The sequence below is a fragment of the Grammomys surdaster genome, unplaced genomic scaffold (assembly GCF_004785775.1).
Source record: "Grammomys surdaster isolate TR1022 unplaced genomic scaffold, NIH_TR_1.0 338, whole genome shotgun sequence".
NCBI lineage: Eukaryota > Metazoa > Chordata > Mammalia > Rodentia > Muridae > Grammomys > Grammomys surdaster.
In genome coordinates this window covers 726,540-753,876 of record NW_021604757.1, presented here as the reverse complement: position 1 = coordinate 753,876, position 27,337 = coordinate 726,540, and the positions used below count along the sequence as shown (strand labels likewise).

General features: G+C 45.8%; 1 protein-coding gene across 4 annotated transcripts in view; it reads right to left on the bottom strand.

Moving 5' to 3' along the window:
* The window catches only part of Ext2 (exostosin glycosyltransferase 2), a 124,808-nt gene that overhangs the window by 63,484 nt on the left and 33,987 nt on the right, over positions 1 to 27,337 (bottom strand). For all 4 annotated transcript variants that reach the window (XM_028778510.1, XM_028778511.1, XM_028778512.1 and 1 more), the window contains one exon: positions 25,242 to 25,335. In XM_028778510.1, coding sequence (XP_028634343.1) covers positions 25,242 to 25,335 — 94 coding nt within the window. The remainder of the gene's footprint in view (positions 1 to 25,241; positions 25,336 to 27,337) is intronic.

Genomic DNA, 27,337 nt, shown 5'->3' with positions numbered 1-27,337 from the left:
TTGATTCCTTTATTCTGGGGTGAAGGGTGCTCCCCACTCCACACCAGCTATGTCAGAGGTGTGTCTTTATTGATGGCAGTCAGAATAGAATGGTAACCAGGGAAGTACACAGAGTTGTCATAATAGAAGAGAGGCCTGTGATGATGAAAGGGCAATGTCTAGTGTCGTTTTAAAAGGTATATACAAGGCGGAGACAGCCCGTCCATGGTTAATGCACTTGCCATATAGGCATGAGGACCTGAGTTTGTATTCCCAGAAGATATGTAAATGTGAGGTGGGCATGGGCGCCTACACATAATCCCAGGATTGGAAACTGGAGATAGGAGATCCCCAGAGCAAGCTGGCTAACAATACTGGTCATATCAGTGAGCTCTAGGTTTGATTGAGAGACCCTGCCTCAAAGAGTACAATAGAAAAGCAATGAAGAATGGTTCCTCATCTCAGCCTTGTGCTTTCATATGTACATATGCAAACACTCACACACACACAAATATACATGTACACATGCATACTACATACATGAAAATGGACAAAAACCCATTAGATGTCACATATATAGAGTATGTTAGAAGTCTTGCGTGCATAGGTAAGTGAAAGTTCGTGTCTATACAAACTCCTAAGGACAGCCCTGGTAAGGCAGGGAGCATTCCAGCACCCCAGATACGCTATGCCATGTCTAGCCAGCATCTCACTCCTTTAAAGGCACCTGTGATGCAGATTTCCCTAGTGTTCACTCTTAAATCTCATGCAAATGACATCAAATGATGTTTATTCTTTTATCATTTATTTGGTGTCACTTGAAACACCTAAATTGTGTTCTGGAATCCAGGTGTGGCTGGCCTCACAAAATGAACTGAAAAGTACTCTCTCTTTTTTTATATTTCTTGAAGAATTTAATGCAAATTTGTCATTACTTTTCTTCCTTGAAAGGGTTTAGAAGAAGTCGTCAAAAACACAAATGGGGTAGATTTCTTGTGAGTGTGTGTGTCAAGGTTTATTTTTGCTTCTTCATTTAAGACAATGTTTCATGATGCAGCCCAAATTGGCCTTGAACTCCAAAACCTCCTGTTTCAGCCTCCCAAATGCTAGGATTACTGGCATGTGTCCCTGTGCCTGGCACACGAGACAGCATCTCACTCTGCAGCTCAAACTTGCAATTCTCTTGTGTTAGCATTCTCGAGTGTCAGGCCATATGGCTTAAAGTTACTGATTTTATTTTGCCAATACAGAACAATGAGAATCTGGATGAGTGAGCTGTGAAAAAGGACCATTTTCCAAGGAAGATCTTATCCTGTTTAGATTGTTAGATTTCCTGAAATAAAATTGTGGAATGAAGCCCTTTATTCCATCCTTAACTTGTCAGTGGGCTCTCTCTGGGTGCTTGTCTTTCTGACATGTAGTCAATTTTAAGATTCATTTTAGAAGGAAATTTTTGTTATTTTTTCCTTTTTCTCCATCATAGTTTCTATGTCTTTTATTTTTTAAAAAAATATTTGTGTATCTATTTTGTGTCCGTGCTGTGCATGTGAATGTGCTGTGGGAGGGGAAGAGCATGTGCCAGGCAGAGGCCAGAGGAAGACGTCAAGTGTCTGCCTCTGTCTCTCTACCTGTGCACATGTGCACATGTGCACCTGAATGCTGGCTAAAGGCCAGCCATGGAACACAGCCTCTAACTCAAGATGCCTCCAACCATTCCCCCAGCCCGCAAACAGCAATTCACTTAGAGAGGAAGTAAGCTCTGCCAATAATCACAACTCAAGTGTCTCAGCCTGAGAATAAGTGAGTTTCTTAGGCTTAATTGCTTCTGCAGGACCTTAATGGTAAGAGCTCAGAAGGCATAAGTTACAGCCCCACCAGGCCTCTCTGTCAGCTACCTGTCCACAGAGACAGGGAAGTTTCAGTCATGTGAACAATGTTCTCTTCCCAAGAGAACTACTATGTTACCTCGTCTCCAAGAAACTATATGAGCCACCTTTCTATCTATCCTCGAAGTTTGAATGAGGGAGACTTTGACAGCCATGTAAACCCTCCTGGTGGCTGTACAGGGGGAAGTTAGTCATGCAGGAACAGATCAGATCAATAAGATCTTGATTAGGCATTTAACCAGATAACACTAAGCCAGTAAAGCATAGAGACTTCATAGTATAAAATCAGCAAAATTCCCAACACTTACACAAGGAACTCTAAGAAGGACAAGGCTGGACCAGCTTAAGACTATAAACTACCCAACCAGGGCCAAGGGGATGAGTCAGTGGGCAAAGCAGTTGTTGTGCAGTCCTAAGGACTGGATTTAGGGCCCCAGCACCCAGGTAAAAGGCAGGCAGGTGTGATGCCCAGCTATAATCCCAGCTCTCAGGAGGTGGACATGGGATCCCTGGATGAGCTGGCTAAAAAGACTGAGTAGAATCAGGCATTCTGGATTCAGCAAAACACTGTCTCAATAAATAATGTGTTGACTGACTGAGATAGACACTGGAGGCCAGCTTCTAGCCTCTACCCATGTGCACACAGGTGCATGAGCACATTTGCTAACACACATGTAAACATGCGTATATGCACACCATACACATAAAAATAACATCGTAAGCAAACAGGAATTCAGTTGAATTTGCTATTTCCATTTATGTATCAATTAAACAGCAGGAATGTTTTTGCTCTTCAGAAATGCATGCCAATAAGAACAGCAATAACTGGTTTCTATAGGAACCAGTGCAGGGAGGGAGGGAATGACAGTGACAGGCAGCTGACGTGTTTTGCAGCTGTTAAACCTATCTGCTTCCCAAATCTGTAAGGTGAAGGTCACAGTGTCTATCCTGTGGAGTTGAAAAGATTCTAGGAGCTGAGGTTTACAAAAACCATCCCCCCAGGGCTTCTGTAAGCCGAGCACAGCTGCTCTCCTCAAAACATATGCTATGGTTTGAATCATGAAGTGCCCCCTTCAAGTTCATGTGTCAAACTTGTTGGCTCCCAGCTGGGGGTTCTATTTCAGAAGGTTCTAGAAATCTAAGAGGAAAAGCCTGGTTGGAGGAAACATCTCACTAGAGGCATGCCTTTGAAAGCTACTCTGAGTCCTCAGTCCCTTCCTCACTTTCTTCTTGTCTACTATGAGGTAAAAAGCCTCTTCCTTCACATGCTGTCGCCATGATGTTCTATTTCTGCAATGGCTGACAGTGTGATGTGGCACTAGCCCATGTCTTCTGCTACGCATGTAATCCTACATAGAAGGATTCTATACCGAGTTGGTTTCTCATTTTTCTCCCTTGAGCTTCTCATTCATGCCCGGCTAGAATGCAGACATGGTTGACTGCAGGTGACACTGCAGGTATATGATAATAGAAAAGGCCAACATGCTGAAAGTGACAGGGACAAAGTATAGGAAGGGAAGGTGAATTCCCTGTTGCCTTTGCTACATACTGTGAGGCAAGAAGAGCCATATTTTTAGCAAACTGCAGAGGTGTCCTGTTTTGACTGAGATTTTATCAAAAGGGAATATCAATTATTTTTTAAATGGAAGTGTGTGAGTGCTTTTCCTGCAGGCATGTCTGCAAACTACATGTATGTTTGGTGGCTGTGACAGCCAGAAGATGGTTCAGGATCTCCTGGAACTGGAATTACAGAGGTTGTGTGTGAGTTGCCATGTGTGTGCTAGCAACTGAACATAAATCTCCTACAAGAGCCAACTGTGATCTTAACAACTAAGCTATTTCCTTCTCTCAGTCTGAACTGCTGAAGTTTCTCAAATGATTTTCCCTGCTTTATGAGGCGATCTTATGAGGGCCTCCTTTATTTTGTTAATTCAGTAGTTTACACTGGCTCAACTCACTAAATGTTAACTAATCTTACATTCCTGCTTTCACTTTGTGATGAGCTACCAACCCATTCCCTGTCCTGCTCAGTCTGCTTGGTAGTAGTTTTTAAGGACTCCTGTGTTAATACAGCTCAAATCACTGATTTTAATATAATTTTATATAATATCAACAGCAAAAAAGATTTTCAATTAAAATATAACAGAGCTAAAATTATAACAACACAATCTTGATGTCAGAGATGTTACTTTAAATTAAGTATATGGATGAGGGTATGAGTATGTGATTGCAGGTACCTATGTAGACCAGAAGAGGGCATCAGATCTTCCTGAGCCTGAAATAAGAGGCATTTGTGAGCAGCCTGACATAATCAAACCTGGGTCCTCTGCAAGAGCCAGCAGTATGTGTTCTTAAGACCTGAGCCGTTTCTGCACCCCCAGAGACAGTGATGTCTACATGTAGAAAAATATGGGGTTTGGAATCTATTAAGTAGTGTGTGTTCTTATTTGCCCTCCAGACAGGACTCGGAAGGGCCGCAGTCACCTGCTCCTGTCCACCAACTCATTTCTGCTCATCACTGTCCGGCCAACAAGCCTTCAGGGAAGGGCAAACAGAACCACAGCCAGGCTTCCCATAATTTAGGTTGCCTTTAACTTACTAAGTTTTCACCAGGTCAGACAACTCTGAAGGTCATTAAGGAAACAGAACATGTTTCTTAAATACCTCACCAGGACAGTATCATTAACAAAGCCACAGTGTCCAAACTGAGTGCAAAGACCCCATGCATCCAACAATGAGTAAATGAGGCCAGTGTGTCAAACACAGCAAGTCCCAGGAGACATGTAATCAGTGAGGTGGGATCATGTCTGCTGGAGAGCAATCACAGGTTAGACTCCTGCTGCATCATCAACTTGGCGAAGGTAATGGAAACAGTATGAGATTGCACGAGATCTAACTTGAGTTCTGCCATTAAATATGCTATGATAATCACATGAGACCTGGAAAGACAAATATATGTGCTGATATTTGTCACTGGCTTTTCAGAATCTGTGAACAAGGATGTGGGTGGTGGTGGTGGTGGTGGTGGTGGTGGTGGTGGTGGTGGTGGTGGTGGTGGTAGTGTGTGTTAGTTGACAGGAAAAAGGAAATTTCTGGGGATAGTGAAAATTTTCTATCATCTTTGTTGTGATGACACAACACTATATATTTGTCAAAACTTATGGAGATTCATGGGAGTGAATTTAGTTTATTTAAGTTGCAACTTTAATAAAATGTATAAATGTATGTGAGAAAAAGAAATGAAACAATAACAATTTAACAAAACATAACAACAACATAAGTCAGCCTCTCTCCCAACATCCAACTAAGCAGGACAAGGAAGAGGCTCTGCTCTATGGCACACAGGAGTGCTTGTGTGCTGGCCTGCACAAGAGTGAGCCCATCAACATGGAGTGGGAGGAGCGCATGACCATGACCCCCAGTTAAGGCACTAGTGGGAGTTGGTAGGTGTTCAGAGGGGAAGGGTAAGTTCTCTTTTATTACATTTTCTGTAAGATTGATTGATTGATTGATTGATTGGAGACAGGGTCTCACTGTATAGCTAGCCATGGCTGGTCTGGAACTGGCTATGCAGAATAGGCTGACTAGAACTCAGAGATCTACCTGCCTGTGCCTCCCCAGTACTGGGATTAAAGGTGTACACCACCACAGCGGTCGAGGACAGATGATTTTTAGCTCAGTGATTTGGTAATGATCATAATTTGGCAATGGTTATTTAAACTCATATGAGGAGGAGTCAAGACTGAGGGCTGGCTAAACTTCAGACTCTTTGAGAGGGTGCTTTTGCAGAGTCAGTTGTACGGATGAGGAGTGACTGCTGGAATTGGGATGCTAGAATGAAGGATGCTGTTAGTGATAAGGATAGGCTACAAGGGAACTCTGTGTTCTACTCAACCCTGTTATAAACCTAAAACTGCTCTAAAAGAAACAATTAAAAAAAACCTATCCACACTTTGAGGTTCACACCTCCCTTGAAAGCATCCTGAGGCTCTTCTTATTCACACAACACTTCCTTCTCTGCAACCCCAGCACCTGCTCTGTCCCATGACCTCAGGGGAGAACAGACACAAATTCTAGGGGGACTGACACTGGTGCAGGTCCACAGTACAAACAAACTCTGCCTGGCCTGCATACAGGCAGACTTCTGAGAAAGGGCCTGGATGCTTTTAAGGCAGGGGATTCCCTCCCTTCTCAAAGCTTCTGCACGCTGGAGCCCCAAATTTCCCCTGGAGCAAAGCCCCAAGTTCCAGAAAACAGAACAGAAGCAGGAGGTAGAATTTTAATGGTAACACCACAACCAACTTTCCCCAGCAGCAGCAGAGGACAGCCTGGGCCCCACGGCAATGACTCTATTTTAAGAGACCCTGTTGCTCCAGAGAACAGCTGAGAACCATTTTAAATGCAGGCACAGCTGAAGGCAGGACTCAAGGGACCACACCTTGCTAACCAAATACTTTGCTCTCTTCCTCAGAGCTGATTGATATGCATGAAGCCTTTGCTCTGATGGCCAGGCTAGCTTTGAACTCACCATCCTCCCAGGATTTGATCTCTTACCTTGCATTTCTATAACCCTGCATATACGTTAGAATTTAGAGTCCATTCTGGGAATTTGCTGCAGCTCTGTTGACTCTTTCTCCCCTTCTCTTTTCTTGTTTCTTTCTTTGTGTGCATGTCACATACATGCACATGAGAACTCATCCACATACGCACATTCGAGGCCATGACCTTAGCATGTCTTCTTCAGGCACCTCTCTATCTGACCTTTTCAGACATGGTTTCTTACTGAAACTACAGCTTGTCATTGTGGCTAGGTCGGCTGGCCAGTGAGCCCTGGGTTTCCTCCTGTGCCCATACCCTGAGCTCTGGAAATACAGATGCACGCAAGACTTTCACTTGGGTATTGGGGATCCAAACTCAGGTTCTCATGTTTGCATTATACCAGACCCACTGAACAATGGATGCAAACCATTCTGCCTTTCAAAATTATTAATCGTCTACCAAGTTGGCATGCACATAGTGAAAAAAATATTTAACCAACACAGTTATGAATTGCACAGTCTATTAAATAATCCCCCCTTTCTCCCTCACACCCTTTCTGAGAATTGTGTTTGTCCACATCTTTCTCTCAGGTGCCAAAGCGTGTTGCTTTAACTCTGGTTCTCCACCCCTAGCCCTTCTGTTAGTTAGCTCTGAGCCGCCCCCCTTCGAATCCATGTTCCTGGTGCAGAGTGAACATTATATTACTGTCAGCCCATGTCTCCCTAACACAGTCCAGAGAATTCCTAAAGTATCTCTGTATTAGCACAGCCCAACCTCATATGATACACAACATAGCTTCCCTGTGTGTCACTGAATTTTCTAGAAGTTCAAGATCTTATTCTTTAACCCAAAGCTCTGAGTCACCTTGAGGTTAGAAGGCAAGGAAGAACATGGATCAGTAGTCAAATTCTGCCCTTACACAACTGGCTGTGAAATCCCCAAAGGCCCATATACAGACACATGTCATCCATTCAGAAGCAAAGTGTCCCTCTTTTATCTCTAGTCTCAGGAATTACATTTATGGGGGTGATTAAAGAATTAAAATTCAGCCTACATAGTTCATTTAATGTTGTTTGTATGTGTTTACGACTGGGAGGGGGGAGGAAAGGAGGGAGGGAAAGGGAGAAGGAGAGATAATTAAAGAAAATAAAAAGAAATCATGAATTTGAGAGGGGGTTAGGAGGACACGGAGGTGCTGGAGGGGGACAGGAAAGAAAGGAACTTATGTAAATGTAAATACAGTACTCATGTGTGAAATTCTAAAAGCATTTTAAATATATGCTAATAAAAACAAATTAATATACAGTAATTCCTTCAGAGAAAACACTACAGACATCCTCCTTAGAAATCACAAACAAGCGTGAAAGTCTGAACAGTAATACCCAGAGGAGTACCGCTGGTACCCAGGAGCACGCTTGGTGAGTTCACACGTTTTCAATTAGGGTGTTTTTCAGGGGTCAATATATGTTTACAAGCTCTTTACACGTTCACATGACTTTGGATTACACGGTTGATTCCCAGAGAGAAACGACAAGCCGAGTTTGCAGAGAAAGAGCTAGAACATGGGCAAAGGTAGGTGAGTGTGGAATGGAATGCCCCATACTGCTCGCTACATCATGAGATAGAATTCAGAAAAGGAGTAAACAAGGACTAGAAGGAAAACAGAAAAACCTAGTGCAGACCAGCAGCTCTAGCCTCAGCAGCACTCCATGTCCCAAAGGCACGTGGACCCCTGTGGAGTGTGACAAGCAAACTTAGCTCTGCTCTGGGCAAGGCTGGCAGCACTCCTTCAGCATCTTCACCCAACACTGGCACTGCTGCAGGCCAGGCGAGGCTGCAGAGAGCCGTGTAGGCGTTTGCATGCTTTACTCTTTGGCTCATGCCCAGCACTCAGAAGCATGCTGGGACTGAAACGGGGATGGGGGTGGGGAGGGTCAGGAAACACCTGTCGATTAATGAGGCACTTGCTATGCAGAAGGCACCATTTTAAGTGTTTTACCTGTACTCATTCATTTAATCCTCACAGCTCAAGGAATTACCCCTGTTTTATGATGAGAAAATTGAGGCACTGACAAGTTCATGGGGGTTACTGGTCCAGCTTTTCCCGGACTTAAAATTTAACCCAAGGAACACTGAAGTGTGTGCTGAGCTAGGCTCCCACTGAGCTCACTAGAGGGATCAAACAGCAGCTGAAAATTCTACAGTCTACAAAGTCCAAGTTCTAGAGAAGCCTCCTTTTCCCAAATGAGGCCATTTATGATCTAGCCCAGCAGAGGGCAAGGGCTGCTGTAAGTCTCCGGAGCAATGATGGAAGACCCTTCTGAGAACGACCCCAACCAAGAGGCTTCAAAACTCAGAGACTCGGGGTTTCAGAAGCACAGTATTCTCTTTGATTCTTGAGGAATTGTTATGCTCATTCTAACACTGTCAGGAGCCAGCTCTCACTAGGGATCTAACAGCAGATGGAAGACTGGAGACATCTGAAGGCAAAGAACTTGTGCAAGGTTACACACTGAGACTCTAGAAAAGGTCCAGGCTGGTGGCTGGCTTGAGCTACACAATGAGATCCTATCTCAATCACCAAGAAAAAGGAGGAGGGGGAACAGGAGGAGGAAGAGGAAGAGGAAGAAGAGGAGGAGGAGGAAGAGGAAGAAGAGAAAGAGAATATATATATTTGTTGCCACATGCTGTGTTGGTGCATGTCTGGAATCCCAGCTCTCTTAGGAAGCTGTGATAGGATTTTAACAGGTTCAAGTCTTGTTAAAGGTATATTACTTATTTGTTCTCCTGCCTACCTATCTGTCACTCTGCTGTGATCAGGAACCGTGATAAAAGGTTGACTCCACTAGAAAACACTGAGGACAGCTAGGCTGAGTTTCCTCACATTCTTGAGTTTTGCAGCAGCATGTCTGTGTTTTCTGCACAGTGCAGTAAAGTGCGCCTTAAAGTGTTACTCTTTCCTGGTAAATTTTCCCAGGTAAAGCATTATCCTTCCCCCTCTCCATTCCTACTGCTTGTCCTTAGGAGGTAACAGGAATGTGTTAGGAAAAGCACCTGGGGTAGACGTCACAGTGAGGTCCTTCCCAATGGAGCCGCTAACCCACAATTACAGGCTTGTACCTGACCCTGCCCAAGCTGAACTGTCTATCCCATAACCCTAGGGGATATGACTATGGAGAGAGAGCCTTTAAGGAGGTGACTGGGTCAAAATGAGCTGGGCAGAGGGTGGTGCTCCAATCTGTCCTTCCAGAGACAATCTGGACAGAATTGATGCATGAACTCATGGGACAGTGTGTGAAGAGGCGGGGCGGGGGGAGGGGCATCAGTGAGGAAAAAGCCTCAGAGAATCCAAAACTGCCACTCCATCCTGGACTTGGGCTGCCAGGCTGTGAAAAGCATCTTTCTGGTGTTCAAGCCATCTGGCTTTTGCTACTTTGCTGTGACAGCCCTAGCCCACTAAATCAGACATGAACAGGTAGATAGTACAAACACTAACAGACATCCCCACGTCCCTCCACCTTGAGACTACTGGCTACTTCAGAACAAAGACCAGACCTCAGCCTGTACAACTCACAGTTCGGAAGCTTCCTTAAACTAAGTATTTAAAAATTATTTCAGATGATTATCACAGTTCAAAGGGTGCTTAAAAAAAAAAAAGAATCACAGTGTTTCATAATTAAAACTTCACACTTTTTAAATCACAGGCTTCCAATTCTTCCAATCCTTAGGTCACTCACTCAGCTTAGGAGAGAATGGCAGCTAGCATTCAGAAGTGGCAAGTTTGGAAGCCAACAGAACTTCCATTTCACCCTTCCCTGAGTGAGAAGTGTGAGCTAAGAACCACACCCAAAACACTTCTCATGACCACAGGAGGGCAGGGAGTCAAAGGCAGATACAGCATAGCCTTAGGACTAAACACAGACCCTGCCACACTGTCTTGTCTTTTCTCCAAATGACAATATAATTATCAACAGTATGCTGTTTGGATTCTGGGAAAACAAAGAGCCTTTACTGAGGTCCCTCCATCCAGGACCTCACCTAGGCTAAAGACATCACCAGCAGAAGATGGATTTTCCACTGAATATTTTTGGAATGACAAGTTTGGCTCTTTGCCAAAGATGGTAGGCTGAAACCTTCTAATGCCTGAGTCCCTACAGCTGCCTCGTGACTTCTGTTCCGTGGGCAGGAGTCCCACAAGGGTGGGAAGGTAACCTCTGTTCTTTCTGTCCTCTTCCAAGACGGAGTTGTTCCTGAAAGTGGGGGGACTGGGGGCTCTGAGCTGTCTTATGACTCCAGCTGGCTAGATATGAGGCATCAGGACAAAGCATTCGAGCTCCATGGTCTTTGTAACATCAGTGACACTCCTGGACACCGAGGGCAGCTTAGGATTTGCATGTTTCTGCAGTATTCACAACTCTTTCAAAATAAATGCCTTGGGCAAAGTTGGGAGAAAATGGGGTAAGAGAGGGCTCTGTGATCACTCTTAGGAAATACCTCAGGGTAATGACCTCCCGTCCTATGGGAAACAAGAAGGGGTAGAGGAGGAAAGGGGGAAGAAGCATGAGTCATGTTTCTTGACATGTGACAGACAGGTCCTGAAATAGAAAGCCATAGGTTTCCAGTCTCAGGGGTATCACCTTCAAATATGTCAACGTTCTTAGGGTGGATCAGTTTTCCCAACTGCTGAGGTCCTGCTGTGAAGTGAGGTCCTAAGCAAAACACAAGGCCTGACTGGGAGCCTTTGAGGAGGCAGGAGCCTTAAGGAGTTCAAAGGCAAGGCCGGCCAGTGGCCTGCACCTTCAAGAGCCACAGGGGTGAAAGGTTACTAAAGCAGGAGCCACTGGCCAATAAAATCATGTTTGCCCAACTCTCTCAACAAAGAGACTAGAGACTGCATTCTGCCTGCTAAGATTCTGGAGTCATCCTGCCTCCAAATCCTACTGTTATCCAGGCCAGATAAGGAGCTTCTTCAGGGCCCAGCAGCTGACCAGCCTTCTCTCCCGGCTGGCTTCATGAAAGGGCTGAAAGGTGCATTGGAAACCTTTAATCAAGGTCTGTCATCAAAAATAAACAAATAAGATGACAACTTGGGTCAACCAGCTATAAAGGAATCTGCCTGGGGTGAGATTTCCCGTGTTTGCTATGCTAAAACCAGGAGAAAGAAAGCATGCGTTTGTTTGACTAGAGAAGGTAAATATAAAACAAGCCTTATTCCAACCAGGCCCACTTGAAAGGCCTGCTCCTGTTAATTAAAACACCCCCCCCACATACACACACCCCCTGTACACCATGTGAACTGACTGAAGACACAACCAAAAGCTCACTCACCCTCAAAGCTCCCACACTGGCACGGGGCCCCAGTCCTCTAGGAACTGCTGCTGGCTGCTGGAGAGCCAATCCCTGCTCCCTTTCTGATGAAGTCTGGGGATCCCAAAGGAAAAGCCTTCCGTTCTTACGCCACAAAGGAAAAGCCCCCTGTCCTCGCGCCAGAACAGGACTCTGAATAGTGTCCTGTTGGTGGATCTTTTTGCCCCTACCATTTGTCCATTTGTCACCTGAGTGAGCCATGAGCTAGGGTGACTGTAGCCCATTACACAAAGGCCTCTAGAGACCTGCCTGTGGTACATTATCAGGGGACCTCTCAAGAGTTCCATGTGCCTAAAAACATGACCCAGAAAGTTCTTCACAGTGGGAATTCTGAGCCCCTCCTGCACCTTATCCTCAGAAATCACTTCAGCAGCTGAGTGTTTAAGAAACCAGAGGCCTTCTTCTCTGAAATGTCTTAAGACTCCAAAGATGATACTTATGGTCATGTCAAAGTCAGTCTGTTCAGAGCTTGCCAGAGAAGCAAATCTGGGGAAATATTGATGTCTGACTGGTTAGTCTCAGCTGAAGAGAGCAGAAGAATTTTCAGTCTGGCCTGTAGTCTACATGCTGCACCACAGTCTTCCATCTCTCACCAGTTCCGGGGTTTCTTATTCCTTTCCCAGAATGCCACACAGCCACACTCAACCCTCACCTGAAGCTCAAAGCCACAAGCAAAGCTCAAGCATCTTTCTAAAGTGATACCCGTGCAAGCATCTCAAGACAAAATCTAGTCAGGCTAAAATTTGAATTCACCTCAATACAAATGTGAACTTGCAACACTTAAAAAGAAAACATTGTTCCAAGTAAAAGCACCAAAGCCTGAAAGGTGACCATCAAACCATGTTGCCATGTGTCCTTTCTTATTGTCCTTACTGACATGGACAGTAAGCACAGCTAGTTTGTGGTGTTGGGGAACTGAACCCACGGCCTGATGCATGCTGGGTAAGCATACTCCACTAAGCAGCATGCCAACCTGTACGTCCATGTTTAAATGTGACAAACTAGCCCTTAAGTGTCCATGAGAAAGAATACTACGTTGCCAGAAATGGTGCACAGAGCGCCACACTGTTACCACTCCTGGAGTCATTCAGTGTTAGCAGACTTTAAGTGACAATAATCAAATAAATGCACATAATCACTGCCTTATGCTCCGAAGACCCACAACCCAGGATCATAAGATGAATCACATTATACAATTATAAATCACATCAGCCCCAAATAATCATACAGCTTCACGTTCTCTAAGCTCCTGCACTGCTGAAAGAGACAATTCATACCCATACGGAAAGCTCAGTCTTAGCATTTGTAACTACAGACAGAAATCCTTTACTTCAGTTGTTGTTGTCAAAGACAGTAGCATATTAAACATACACCATGTTGTGTAAATAAACAAAACAGCTTATTTTATGAATCAGTTTAACTCTTGCTGAAGAATTAAAAACAAATTGCATAATGAATTCACAAAGCCTACAATGACATTTCCTATAAGGAATTCTCAGAAATTTAATAACTAGCCTCACCCTGTGGAATACCAGCTCAAAGACAATTCTTATGCGGGCTACAAATTAATGTTTAATACCTTTATTAAAGAGGCCATTTCCTGAAGACAGGCCTCATGTTGGGGACCCATTATGAGGGATTAACCTGTGGTTAGCTTTAGACAAGTTTTTCTGCTGATGCCCAAGAAATAAACAGTGACCACTTGGTCCTCCCTGAACTCCTAGAAGAAAGGCTCAACCATGTATTTACAGCTTCACGCTTACATTATTCAGTGTGGTCAAAATTACAGTATAATAGGGAATGAGAGAGGAGGCACAATGTCTAATAGCGCTTGATGGCTTGCAGAGGACCTGAGTCTGTTCCTAGCACCCACACAGCAGCTCATAGCCATCTGTAACTCTGCTCCTAGGGAATCCAATACCTTCTCTGACGGCCGAAGGCATCAGGCAATGGTATGCAAGCAGACATGCAGGTAAATTATCCATACACATAAAATAAAATGATGACTCTAAAAATTTTAAAAGCATGGCATAAGATATTATATCTACTTCATTATCTTAAATTATAGAATATCAATTTGCCAACTGCAAATAGTGAGAAGGTAATTCTACCATCTTGGAGTCTGAGATACTCAGGTTTAGCTGTCCTTTAGTTTTTCTTGCCACTACACTCCCTTTAGAAGGAGCATGAGTCGTATCAGGACCAGTGTTCTCATTGTTTGCTCAACTCTACATTACAGCTGCATTGTCAGCTCAGCACCACACCACACTCACTCCCTGCTTTCTGTCTCAGCCTCACATTAAATGGCTGTTTTAAACTAAACATGCTTGGAAAACTGTTCATATTCAGAACTACTGGAAAAAGGGAAAAATAATGTCTATGACAGAAAGGAGTACACTTTGCTTATCACCACATCGGCCTTCCTAAAGCTGTCAGCAGGGTAGGGGGACATAGAACCCCCCCACACACACACCCATAGCAAGGCTGGGAAACTGAGGGGAGGAGGGGAAGGAGGCTCAAAATGCCTGGAAAAATATTCTGGGCGGGAGATGCCAAAGATTTTGAAGCTGCCATCAAGCCACTGGCCTCAGTCCAGGTAATGGCTTTTCCTTCCCTTCAGTTACTGGCTGCAAGAGGTTTCCAGCAAAGAAAGAAAGGGAAAGTGGAAAGGTGAGGAAGGGCAGCTTCCAGTCTCTTCTCTGAGCAGAAGAGGGCAGAGGCTCAGGCCCTAATGGGCCTGGGGCCTCTACAAAGCACTCTGGGAGGATTGCTGAGGAGGGGTCTAAAGGGCAGAGAAGCAGACTCAGCAGAGCTGTGGACACACAGCCTGCAGGCTGGAGTTGCCCCCACACTGCTTTTAGGAAAGAAAGAGCTGCCAATCTGGCCACCCCAGCCCCCTGGGCTTGCCTACCTCCTGCTAGGAAAGTAAGTTGCCAGAGAGGAAGAGGGGACAGCATTTGTTAGCACAGGGGTTAAAGATGGAAGCTCCTTTCTATCCCAGCTTCATCCTGAGTACCTCCCTACCAATGAGGTTAGATCCACGAGGGTTAATGACCTGGCTAGCCTCGTCTCCCCCAGATCCCCACTGCACTGCCCAATCTCTTCTGCCTGGCAGTTTTCCTCAGTTTTAATATCAAAAATTTCACACGCCTGCTCAAGCTCCCGGACTCAGCAGAAAGGCCCATATAGCTGTCAGCAAACTGATAAGAATTTTCAAATGACTCCATTGGGCCTCTTTATAGAGAAGAGCCAAAGCAGCCCATAAAGCGAGAGGGCAGGGGCCACGGAGAGCAGCCCCTCACACGGCTTCACCATGGCACTAAAATGAGCTTCAGATTTATGGGAGTGTTTTAGCCCCTGGCCTGAAGCATCTGGGGGCTGAGACTCTCTGCTCTCCAGTGGGACTTCAAATATGAGACGGAACTGGCCTGGCAAGGAAGGGGTCGGGAAGGGCAGCTGAGGGAACAGAGAAAGGGGAAAGTGGAAAGGAGAGAAAAATCCTGCCCTAAACACACATTCTCTCCAGTGGGATGTGAACTGCTGTTTCTGAAGATGTGAGCAAAGTCCCCTGCCGCCTGGGCTCACACACACTCCATGGAGGTCTTCACAGTTGTCCACTACCTAGATGTTAATCTGGATTTTAATTTTCCTCTGACTGTTTACTTTGTTTTTAATGTTTTAGCACCACCACCAAAAAAAAAAAAAAAGAATAAAAATCATGACTTTTGGCCGAGAAGAAATTAGAAGATGAAGGGAAAATTCAGTAAAAGACCATTTCATTGGCCGGGGGGAAGGTTCTAACAGGGAATTAAAACAAAAGGGCCAGCCAGGGAATCAGCGTTTATGTCCCTGTGAGCCCTGTTGATCCTGAGAGAAGAACAGAGGTGGACGACTCCACGCCAAGATGTAGGGAGTACAACCGAGCCCACAGGACTCGACTCTGTTTCAAGTTTCCAAGCCCAGAAGCAAATGCATAATACATCCGCACACTAACTCACTGTGGTTCCCGAAGACCGCGCTCCTTACCAGGAGGCACTTGCCCAAATTCAGATGCAGACCCCAGGGAGTTCCTGAGTGACCACCAGTGCGGAGCTTGGGCCAGAGCCCACATGCTTTACATACATGATCTCATTCGGCAGAGGAGACCTCTAGGCAGTCTGACCCAGCCCAGGTTTAGACTGGGAAACGGAAGCCTGGAAAGCTAAGTAACTGGCCCACTACTGAGCTATCAACAGATCACAGACTTGAGCATCTAAATTCAGCTCTCTCCCACTCACAACCCGTGAAGTTCCCACTACCACATTTCAAAAATGTCTTTGATTAGGACTCATAGTTAAAACATACAAATATGCTTTCTATGAGACGTTAAGACAGATTTTGTTTTTTAAACTACAGACCTTGTGTGTGCTACGCAAGTGTTCTACCACTGAGCTATACCCTGGTCCAACAACTCAAGATGAAAGCCAATGTTTCAGGAAATAATTACCTTCACCATATAACACTCTAATAGTTTCCTATTCTCTTTTTAAAAAAAAAAAATGCCAGTTGTGACCCTCTGAATTGACCTCAGCTCACCAAGGGCTGGAAAACACTGCCATATATCACAGAAAAACAAAAATAAAAAAAAAACTAGACGCTTTGAGACCTGGGTTCCAGTGCTTTGGCTATCAGACCTGTCCTCATGGTTATTGGGGCCCTGGGCCTTACCAAGAATGCCTGGATAATTTCTAAGATCTGAATTTTACAAACCTTCTTCAACTACCTACTGCCTTTCTCACACAAGCCATTCCTCTCCAAGCACCCACCTCTTCCTTCCAACTCACCATGAAGCTCTCTGCTGCTGGTACTGAGTCCTCCCAGCCAGGGAGGCTTCATCGGACTCCCACTTACCAACCAGATCTCCAGTGGAACAACGATGTTAAAGTCCATCCCCTCCTCTCCAGGAGAGCAGGTCAGGAGAAAGGTCTCCTCTGGGAGACACACCTGATGGCCTTCAGGACAACTGCGTACATAACACTCCTGACTTACGATTTCTCAGTACTGTTGACATTTGTGCCAGTAACTTGAGGTCCCCTGTGAAAGAACAGGCTGCAACTCCTACACAGTGCCTTCTTTTAATCTCCTTTAACATGCCAACACATGCTAGGAACAAAGTCTGAGCTTAGGTATGTTCCTGGGGTGATAGCTAAGTCAGTAAAGTGACTCCTGTACAAACATAAGGACCTGAGTCTGGATCTCCAGCACCCATGTAAGAGGTAAGCATGATGGTACAGGCCTGTAACCAGTGTTGGGGGTCAGGTGGGAGTGAGGGGCAAAGTCAAGAGGATCTCTGGAACTTGCTGGCCAGCCAGTAGAGCTAATTAGTGAGCACCAAGTTCAGTGAGAGACCTTGTTTCAGAAATGTAAGAGGGGCAGTGATGTAAGAGATGTCAACTTCTGGCCTGCAGACACACGCTCATACAAACACAAAACACACACTACACACACATATACATACACCCACATGATATGCATAAATTCATTGGATAGTTAAGTAAATTTCTGTAGAAAATCCAAGCACTGAACAGACAGGGTGTCACAGCCAAGCTGTGCCACTATCCCGTTCTGCTTGCACATGGACAAGACATACCAAGACTGCCAAGAAACATGGCTTTATGGTCTCTCCATCTGGACCTTGAGGATTTAAATCTCAGAAGCTATACCAAACAACTGCAAATCAGTCCAAATCTTAAAGACAGGAAAATTTATTTACAGGCCCCAGTGAACTATAAATCTGAGACAGTTCTATTAAAATGCTTTTCTTGGCTTCCCATCAGATACTTGGTAAAAGTCTTTTTCCAACAAGGTTCCTAATACCAAAGTTTCAAAAAAAAAAAAAAGTTTTAACATACACACAGAGCAATGTTCTCCCTTAAGATGCCGATTAAAGCAGTCCTTATTTATCCTGCTTTAAACAACTGCACGGACTGGTCCCTCACAGTGTGGGGTTATATATGCGGAAAAACACAGAATACACAGTACTACTGAAAAAACATGCATTGAAACTCTCCCCTCTCCCCCTCCCCGTGGTAACCCCAGCCAGGCTCTCCTCTCGGCCACAGGGCCTCTGTGTATCAGAACTCACTTCTCCTCTCAAAGGAAGAATTCCAGCCCAGAAAGTGTCCCCTCTGAGGGGAAGTGACACAGTACCATTTCTCTTCTCTGGTGGTGCTGGGGTCTAAAATCAGGACCTTGTACATGCAAGGCAAGTGTTCTACCACTGGGCTGCTCTGCCAGTCCCATACTTTCTAAGAGTAAGCAAGAAAGCCAAGTTGAAGAGGAAGACAGCAGAGTAGCCTATCAGAACTGAAGGGAAAGCATTTCATGTGTGTGCACACATGAGAATGTGTACTTCCAAGAATATAATATACTAATTTATTACATGTATATGTGTGTGTGACAATGTTAGTGTTTGACTGTAATTCTAAGAGTAAAATCCTCTAATTTACTTATTACATGTGTATGTGTGTATTTCCAAGAGTATAATCTACTAATTTGTTACATGTGTACATGTGTGTGTGTAAACGTGTGTGTATAGTTCCAAGAGTATAATCTAATTGATTTCTTATATGTATATTTGTGTGTGTAATTCCAAAAGTATTAAGTATAATCTACCAATTTATTTATTATATGAGTACATGTGTGTTGAGTATAAGTGAAGTTCCAAGATTATAATTTACTTTTTTACTCTGTGTGTGTGTGTGTGCATGTGTGTGACACTGATACTGTTTGGAGATCAGAGGACAATATGCAGGAATCAGTGCCCTCCTGCACCATGTGGATTCTAGGGATTGCACTACAGTTGTCAGGCTTGCACACACGCTCCTTTGCTTTGGTGCCATCTCAGGCCCTTGCTTGTGTAAATAAAACATTCCCCATTTCACGGCTGGGGAGAGGGGTAAGAATTACATGAATTACACCACTGACCCCAGAAATTAGTAGTGGCACCCTTTCTTCCTAATGTATTTCCAGGAGTGTCCAGCTTGAACTATCTCAAGTAACCTCTTTGGGGAGGAGGCTAGGTGAAATGATGGGAAGTCAGCCTGACTGGCTGGGAATGCGACCCGACTTTACCCACAGCCCAGGCCAAATGGCCCTGGGGTCTGAGCACTTGTGGCAGAATACTGTATGCCCTGCCTGCCTTGGGCTGTGTGGTCTTTGGAAGATTACTGCATGTAAAAAGCTGACTCTTCTAATAGCCTATCTCCCTCCTGTGGAAAGAATCTTCTTTGTAAGCTGGGGTATGCTGGGGTGGGGGTGATGGGTAGACTGCCATGTAACCTAAGGGACAAGACAGTGAGGCTGGCAGCACACGGGATCCTCGGATAACACAGTCTGGGTGGCTGAGGTGTTGGACACATGAGGGAACTGCAGAACGCTTTCAAAACTGAAAGCTTAAGGGGCTGGAACAATGGCTCAGCAGTTAATTCCCTGCACCCATGGTGGCTCACGACTGTCCGTAACTCCTTTTCTAGGAGGATCTGCACCCTCCTCTAGTCTCCATGGGCACCAGGCACTCAGGTGGCACCCTGACATATTATGCACACAAACAGTCCCATGCAGAAAATAAAAATAAGTAAATCTAAACAAACAAAAAAGAAAAGTAGTCCAAACAGAAAACCTTGTAAGACAAAAATGAACCAATATTTTTTAAAAAATTATATATGCTTACCAGATTAAGCTTTAACTTAAGGATTGAGGTTCCCACTAATAACAGCTTTGGGGGAATGGCACATACATTGATACTAAGACTGGGAATGCAGGCCATGAAAAACAAAACAAAGGCTCTGTGTCCTGAAGAACTATGCCCCTTTACAGACCCACCGAAGGGAAGGAAGCCTACAATACTTCTGGCTCTGGATGCTCTGCTGAGAGTTCTTAACCCATCTCAGACTCAAATAATTTGTGTGTCACTGTCCTTCCTTCAAGGTTGTGGCATCAAAGCAGCTGTAGCTATGGAAACCAAATCCTAGAATTCAGTACATGGAGATTCTGTATAAATGAGGCAAAACAAGAGCACCCCGAGGCGGCTCGCCCACACACAGAGCACATGGGCATGGGGACAGATGGGTTCTCTGCCCTGTGACCTCTCTATCCTGCTCTATCTGGACCCCATGCTATGCAGTAGAGGTGCTGCACCCCGGGCTCATTTGCTAAGCAGTGGTCTGTCTTTTCCCTACTCCGATCCCAACACCCCCAAGGCGTCTCTGCGGCACATCTACTAGACAACCACTACGGTGCACTGGGATGCAACAGAGCAGAAACCCGCGGCTTCGGTTTCCCTGAGTGCTGGCGACTAGAGAGGAGACAAGATGTTCAAGTCTCTGACACCTCAAAGGCCTGCAGTCAGCTGAGTACAAAGGCGAGTTCAAAGGCGAGGCAGGCTCCTGACTTCCACCTCCTAGTGTTGCTAGGGCGAGAGGTCACTGCTGCTGGAGACACTGACCAATAAAATGGTCTTTGGGAACTCTGTTCAACAGATAAACCAGGGGTCCACTTACACCTTTCCCCCTTCACATAAACATTTCTAACTAGCCAGTCCAGCGTCTCCCCAGCCTTCTGAGACAGGAGACTGCATGCTTCCTCCTGTGATTCAAGGGAGCTGGGGTATGAATGTGCCATTTGACTGTAGAGAGACATTTAGCGGCAAACTTCCTCCTGCCCTTTAACAAAACAAAGCTCATCTTTAAGACCGACTCGGAAGGCTGTCCTCCAGCCAACCTGCCCTGGCAACTGCGCCTGAGTGCCATCCTTTCCATCTGAGCTTAGTGTACTCTAGAACTTGGACACCATCTTCCCAACCAGCTCTGCGGTTAAACTGCGCCCCGAGATGACTTTTGCCCTTGTAGCCAGAGTCACAAAGCCTTACTGTGGCTCATGATCTCTCCCTGAAAAACAATTAGGGCTTCAATAAATTAATTAACTAGTTAATTAGCACAGGGTACAATAAAGTCCCAGTAAGAACCAGCTCACATCTGCTAACTGAAGAGGTTGCTTTTAACATCCCTCCTGAAGTCGTTACAACTAGACTTCCCAATGCTGTGCTGTTCTCATTGCTCTCAGGGATTTTTCAGAATTATCTACTGAGACGCTTTTCTTTGTTATGGTCTTCTTCATAACTACTGGCTTCCTCATAGCTTTGGCTCAGTCAAGGCTGTAGTTCTGTCTGTAGCTATAGCTGCCTCCATGACCCTCTCCTTTAGGCCAACAGTAACAGTTACGATGATAATGACTGTACAACACTCAGATCACAGCCTTTCTTTTATATTTATATTTAGTTTTAATTCCTTCCCCACCACCTCAGTGAGTGCGTGTGTGCATGTGTGCGTGTGCGTGCATGTCTTGGGTGCTGTTTCATGCTGGTAGAGCAAATGCCTGCATTGTCACTTGAACAAAATGGTCTCCATAGAAGAGCAGTGAGGACTGTGTCCCTCGAGAAGCAAGCAGTTTCTGGCATTGGGGATTTCTCACTGATTTAAATCCATGGCAGGAACATTAGTCACTTAAAAGTAGATGGAGCCCCCTGCTGGTGACAACTGTTCCTGCAGCTCCTTAAGCAGCTCTAATTCTCTCAGGATGATGTCAGGCCCTGGTGTGTCAGTTCACATTGGCCTCTCACCTGGCAGGGAGATAGGAGGCCCCATGATTGCAACTGGTTTTCTCCAAAAAGCATATGCACTGTGGCCTTTAGGGAGTGAAGTGTGACGGGTACTCAGAGTAGGCGTGCCCTCAAAGGATGCTGTGGGGCTCAACAGACCCCATCTTGCTCTCATGACCACTTACCCCATCACATATCCCTACCATTAACATGGTAGGCCAAACCAGTGAGGTGACAGACATCAGATGTGAGCCTCCAAACTTTTTTCTTTCTAAGCTCCAGTACTTCTTTATAGTGACATGACACTAATACTCTCCAAACTGAGAGGTGACATATTATCAATGCAACTAGTGGTTCTCAACTAAAGTTGGTGGCTCTCACCTGAGGAGAACTTATGGCAATGACAAGAGATGCTGGTAGCTGTTACAACTTGTAGGAGGGGCAGGTGCTACTGATTTCTAGTTGAAGTTCAATTTTGTCAGCCTTTATATCCAACTGGAAATTAACTCAAGCATGTTTACTTGGGACCAGCCCAGTTCAGAAATGTGGGGTTAGGGGACAAAAGAGGCCACTTGGGGAACACAAACCCTGAGAAAAGGCAGGCAGGCTGAAGGTTAACCTAGAGCACCTTGGATAGTTGGGGACCATGGGAGGAGTGAGAGGGTGCAGAGGAGCCCCAGAGCTGGTGTAATGGGAGGTGCCCACCAGCAGACATCAGGGCCCTTGTGACCTGAGGTATTCAGGGAGAGAAGAGATGACCTCTTAAGTATCAGTGCTGCTGGGAGGGTAATGTTCCTGCCAGAGACAAGACTTCATGGAGTTGTTAAATGACTGTGTGGAACATGCAGGGTAACTCAGCTAAAGATTATAAAATGAAAGCCTAGACCGCCCAGTGCCTGGGATGGTCACACAATTAGTGCGAATGGAGCCATGGCTCAGTGCAATCTTCAAACTCAACAACCAACAAACAGCATGCTCTTCATGTCCTTCCTCCATTCCGTCCCAGCTGTCCCAGTGACACCATGCCTGCCACTGACTACAGACTAGAAGCCAGGATTGTCCCACCCTGATCCTGCCAAGCAAACCACACCATTCTGTGGGCTGTCAGGGGGCACTCTGTTCCAAAACATTAGTGATCCCTTTCTCAGCATGGGGCTGGTAGGGCAGAGAGGAGAGTAGACCACTCATCTTCTCCCCAGGCCAGGCTTCTTCCTAACATAGCAGAATCTTATGGGAGGTGCAATCTTATTTAGTAGATGATTCTATAATTAATCTAGTAAGTGAAGATACCATCAGCTAGGGTGTGGAGGTACATGCCTTCCACCCCAGCACACCAGAGGCAGAGGTGGGTGGATCTCTGTGAGTCCCAAGCCAGACTGGTCTACAGAGCGAGGTTCTATCTAAAAGTTAAAAACAAATAATTGCTAAAGGTGACAAAAAGAACCAAGGCTCTTCAGGGGCAGCTTCCCCCAACGCTACAGGTTTATGGTGAAGATCTGACAATCTCTAGACAGATTCTCAGATTCACAAAGCTCATTAGAGGTCAACTGTGAGTACTAACAGGAAGCCCAGAACCTCCCAGCAAGCACAAGTGGGCTATGAGAAGCCAGTGGGGATGCTACCAGCATCAGGAACCTCCATTCTGTTATCTACTGGGATGGCACAAAGCTCTTCAGAAGGGCCTTCCGAGGCCCACAGAAAGTGGAGCCTGATCTAAGGCTGCAGGCTGGTATTCCACCCAGGAGATCCAGGCCAATCACTGTAAAAAGATGCTTAGTGTCACTATCACTTGAGGGCCTGTGTTAAAGGCCTGGTCCCTGACTGGCAGTATGGGAGTGGAGGTTAAAGCTTTTAGAAAGGGAGCAGGCTGCTCAGGCCATGGGAATGCATCCTTGAAGGACATCATGGGGCTCTAGACCCTTCACACTCCCGTCACACTGTACAAGTGAAGTCCTCCGCTCAGCTCTACACTCCACAGTGACCTGTTGTCCCTCTACCCAGCAACAAGTCCATCCAGTCATAGCCCAGAATCTGGTGAACTATAAGCCCAATCAGCCCTTTCCTCTTTGTAATGTAATTATCTCCAGTATTTGTCAGAGTGGATGAAAATTAATAATACAACACCAAAGTACAAAGGGTGGGACCAGGCACAGCCATTTTCCTTCTCCTAAATCCCTGGATGCTGGAAAGCAGAGGGAGGCAGGGTACCCAGGAGGGGCTGAGCAGAGCAAAGGTGGACAAACAGCTGGGCAGGCTGAGAATACACTTAGGAAGCAGGTAGCTTTCCATCTCCTCATCCCACAGCTGGTGACTGCCTAACTTCATCCACATAGCCTGCTCTCTAGCCACTTGGCCAAGGGTGAGGAGCCAGGCTGGAAGTATAGGTGCATGCAGAGAGCCTCCAGTTCTCTTCTTCTCACTGATCTCCCTCGATTGTGTGTGTGTGTGTGTGTGTGTGTGTGTGTGTGTCTGTGTCTGTGTCATGTGTATGTCTGTGTGTGTATGTGTGTGTCTCTGTGTATCTGTGTGTCTGTATGTGTTATGTGTGTCTGTGTCTGTACGTATATGTGTGTGTGTGTGTCTGTGTGTGTCCCTGTGTATCTGTGTGTCTGTATGTGTTATAAGTGTGTGTCTGTATGTATGTGTGTGTGTGTCTGTGTATATGTATGTGTGTCTGTGTTATGTGTGTGTCTGTGTGTGTTATATGTATGTATGTGTCTTTGTGTATATGTGTCAGTGTGTGTGTCTGTGTGTGTATATGTATGAGTGTGTGTATGTCTGCGTGTGTGTGTCTGTGTGTCTGTATATGTGTTACGTGTGTGGAGGCTAGAGATCTACATCAGGTCTTTCCTTGACCCCTCTCTATCTTTACCTATTTCTTTATTTTTTGTTTGATCCAAGGTCTCTCTTACCTTAAGCCTGTCAGAAGAATGAGTTTCAGGGATCTGCCTATGCCCATCTCACCAGCACTAGAGTTACAGGTATGTGTCACCAAGCCTGGCTTATTACATGAGTCCTAAGAATACAAAATCAGATCCTCATGCCTGCATGACAAGCACTGACTTGAGCCATCCCTCTGTCCCATGTAGATAATTCTGAAAAAGATTAAAACATTAAAAATCCACACAAAGAAAAAGATACAGACAATCACAGCACCGAGTCCAGGGCCACTGTTTAAATGTAACTTGCTTGACACTGAAGCCTGGTTAGGCTCCTTTAGGAGAGAGAGCAATGAGAGCGAATGGGAACCCATGAATGGGATGGTGACACTATCCAGGCAGCCACAGAACTGCCCAGGGAAGGGTCAATGGGTAAAGCGAGGTCTGCAGAGGGACACGGGAAAACCGTGAATGGGGAATGAGACCACTTGTCACAAATGGTGTCTTCCTTAGGACAGCCAAAAAATGTGCTGCTTGCTCCCCTGGCTGTCTTTGGTCACCACCTGCTATCACTTGGCACCCTGAAATCACAGCAGGGGTCCCCAGCACAGTCTGAAACCCATCATTAATCTAAACCAATGGCTTTTAACCTACCTAACGCTGTGACCCTTTAATACAGTTCCTCATGTTGTGCTGACCCCCAACCATACAATTATTTTATTGCTACTTCATAACTGTAATTTTGCTACTGTTATGAATGGTAATGTAAATATCTGATATCTGATATGTGACCCCCAAAGGAGCTGTACCCCATAGGTTGAGAACCACTGATCTAAACCTTACTTGAAGCAACTGGCCTAATCGATGCACTTGGCTGAAGGCCCTCTGTCCGAGCTGCTGCTCCGGCACCCCACTGCCCCTCTCCAGCCAGGTGTCTCAGCTTCGGCCTCTTACCTGTCTCTGCATCTCTTCAATCTGCCTTTGTGGGATGTTCTGCAGGATGCTGTACACATCTGACATCTTTTCCTCTGGAACGACCACAGATGCCCTGGAGACAATAGCACTATTTACATGTGCACAGCCCTTTTCAGAAAGCAACACTTTATGCTGTCCTATTTCCGTCTCACAAGCAGAAACCCCAAAGCTCCTTCAGCAGTGCATCGTTCTCTGTCTGCTCTGTCCTCCCTGGTATCACTGTCACCAACCATGACAACTTCTGTCCTGCCACAAGGCCTTTGTACGTGGAACACTGCCTCCCAGTCCACTTCTTACCCTTCTTAGTGCTTACTGAATTAACAAGCACTTCCCCCATTTAGCTTCTACATAAATCCATCCATTGATTCAGCATTCACTTATGGCAGACCTACTATGCGCTGGGAACTAACAATTCAACAGAGAACATCAGAAGAAAGGGAGGGGTGAACAGGCCATGAGAAGGCCTGTGGGAAGAGCGCTCCAGGCACCGGGCTAATGAGTGAAAGGCCAAGGAAGCATCGTGTTGGGCATGGTCCAGGAACAGCTTGCTAGGAGGCCCCTGTGGCTGCCACAGAGTAAACAGGATGGAGAAGAGCGTGAGCCAAGCAGAGTGGGGGAGGCTGGGTTATAGAGAGGCACACACGGGACCTTGGAGGCCACGGAGGACTCAGTGCTGAGACGGGAAACCACTAGGAGGTGGAGGCAAAGTCCTGAGAAGCTGATTTAGCTCCACAGGCCCATGCTGTCTATGGGGTCAGTAAGTGACAGGAAGCAGGCACAGGAGCAGGAAGAAGGACTGGGCCCCTGCAGAGGTGGCAGAATTCCATAGGCATGAAGCTGCAGAGAAGCAGGGCCTTCCTTTGCCCCGTGCCACACAGGATTCACCCATAGACTGGGAATAAGGAGAGACAAAGGGAGACTGGCACTGACTTCAAAAGTGCAGTGCGCTGTGCTGAGGGTAGAACTACACTTGCAAACCATAGCTCATTAAGACCAAGCTCGCACTCCCGCCCACTAGGTTGATCCACCCACTGCTGTATCCAGAGCACTCAGTGCGTGGCCTGCGCACAGTCAGGACTTCATGGATAAGTGATTTTTAAGTAAATAAATAAGTAAATGATTTTTGCAACAGAGACAAGACTGAGGACCTGAAAGGATGAAGTAATCTGCCATCATTTCAAAGCCAGTCAGTAAGAGCTGGTTGTCTGACATCAGACCCCTGACTCCAGAGTCCTCCTGCTGCTGACCCATAGCTCAGCACTGAGGCTGACATTGATCCTTTCCCGGCCGCTACATCACTGCTCTACAAGGCCCTCAGTGTCTCACCGTCTGAGCACTGCCCAGCCAGAGTCTGACGAGTCACATCCCAGCAGCTGGGAACCGCGCTCCACCGCTCTCCCATCAGTAAGTAGAGAGCGTCCTCCAGCAAAGGCCTGACCTCACTCCTCTTATGGCTGACTGTGACAGTGAGGGGTTAAAAGAAATGCCCCACAGGCTGAGATGTTTGAACCCTGGGTTTCCAGTTGGTGGTGCTGTTTGAGGAGGTTAAGGGGGAAGTGCAGCCTTGCAGGAGGAAGTATGCAGTGGGTTGGGGGAGAGGCCAAGGCCCTGCCTGCCTGCAGCTTTGCTCTGCTTTCTGCCTTTGATTGAAGATATGATCTCTCAGCATCATGATCTTGCTGCCATGCCCACCTACCATTAATGGACTTTATCCTCTAGAACAGCAGTTCTGAACCTGTGGGTCACAACCCTTTAGGGGGATGAACAACCCTTTCACAGGGGTCGCATATCAGATATCTTACATATCAGATACTTACATTACAATTGTATATTTTGATAGCTTTGGTAGCAAAATTACAGTTATGAGGTAGCAAAAAAAAATAATTTTATGGTTTGAGTCACCACAACATGAGGAACTGTATCAAAGAAGTATTAACTGCATTAGGACAGTTGAGAACTATAAGACAAAATAAACTCTTTCTTCCGTAAGTTGCTTTGGGTCAGGGTATCTTATCACAGGAACAGAAAACTAACTAATACAGTACTGGCAAACACCAGGTGCTCAATCAATGCTT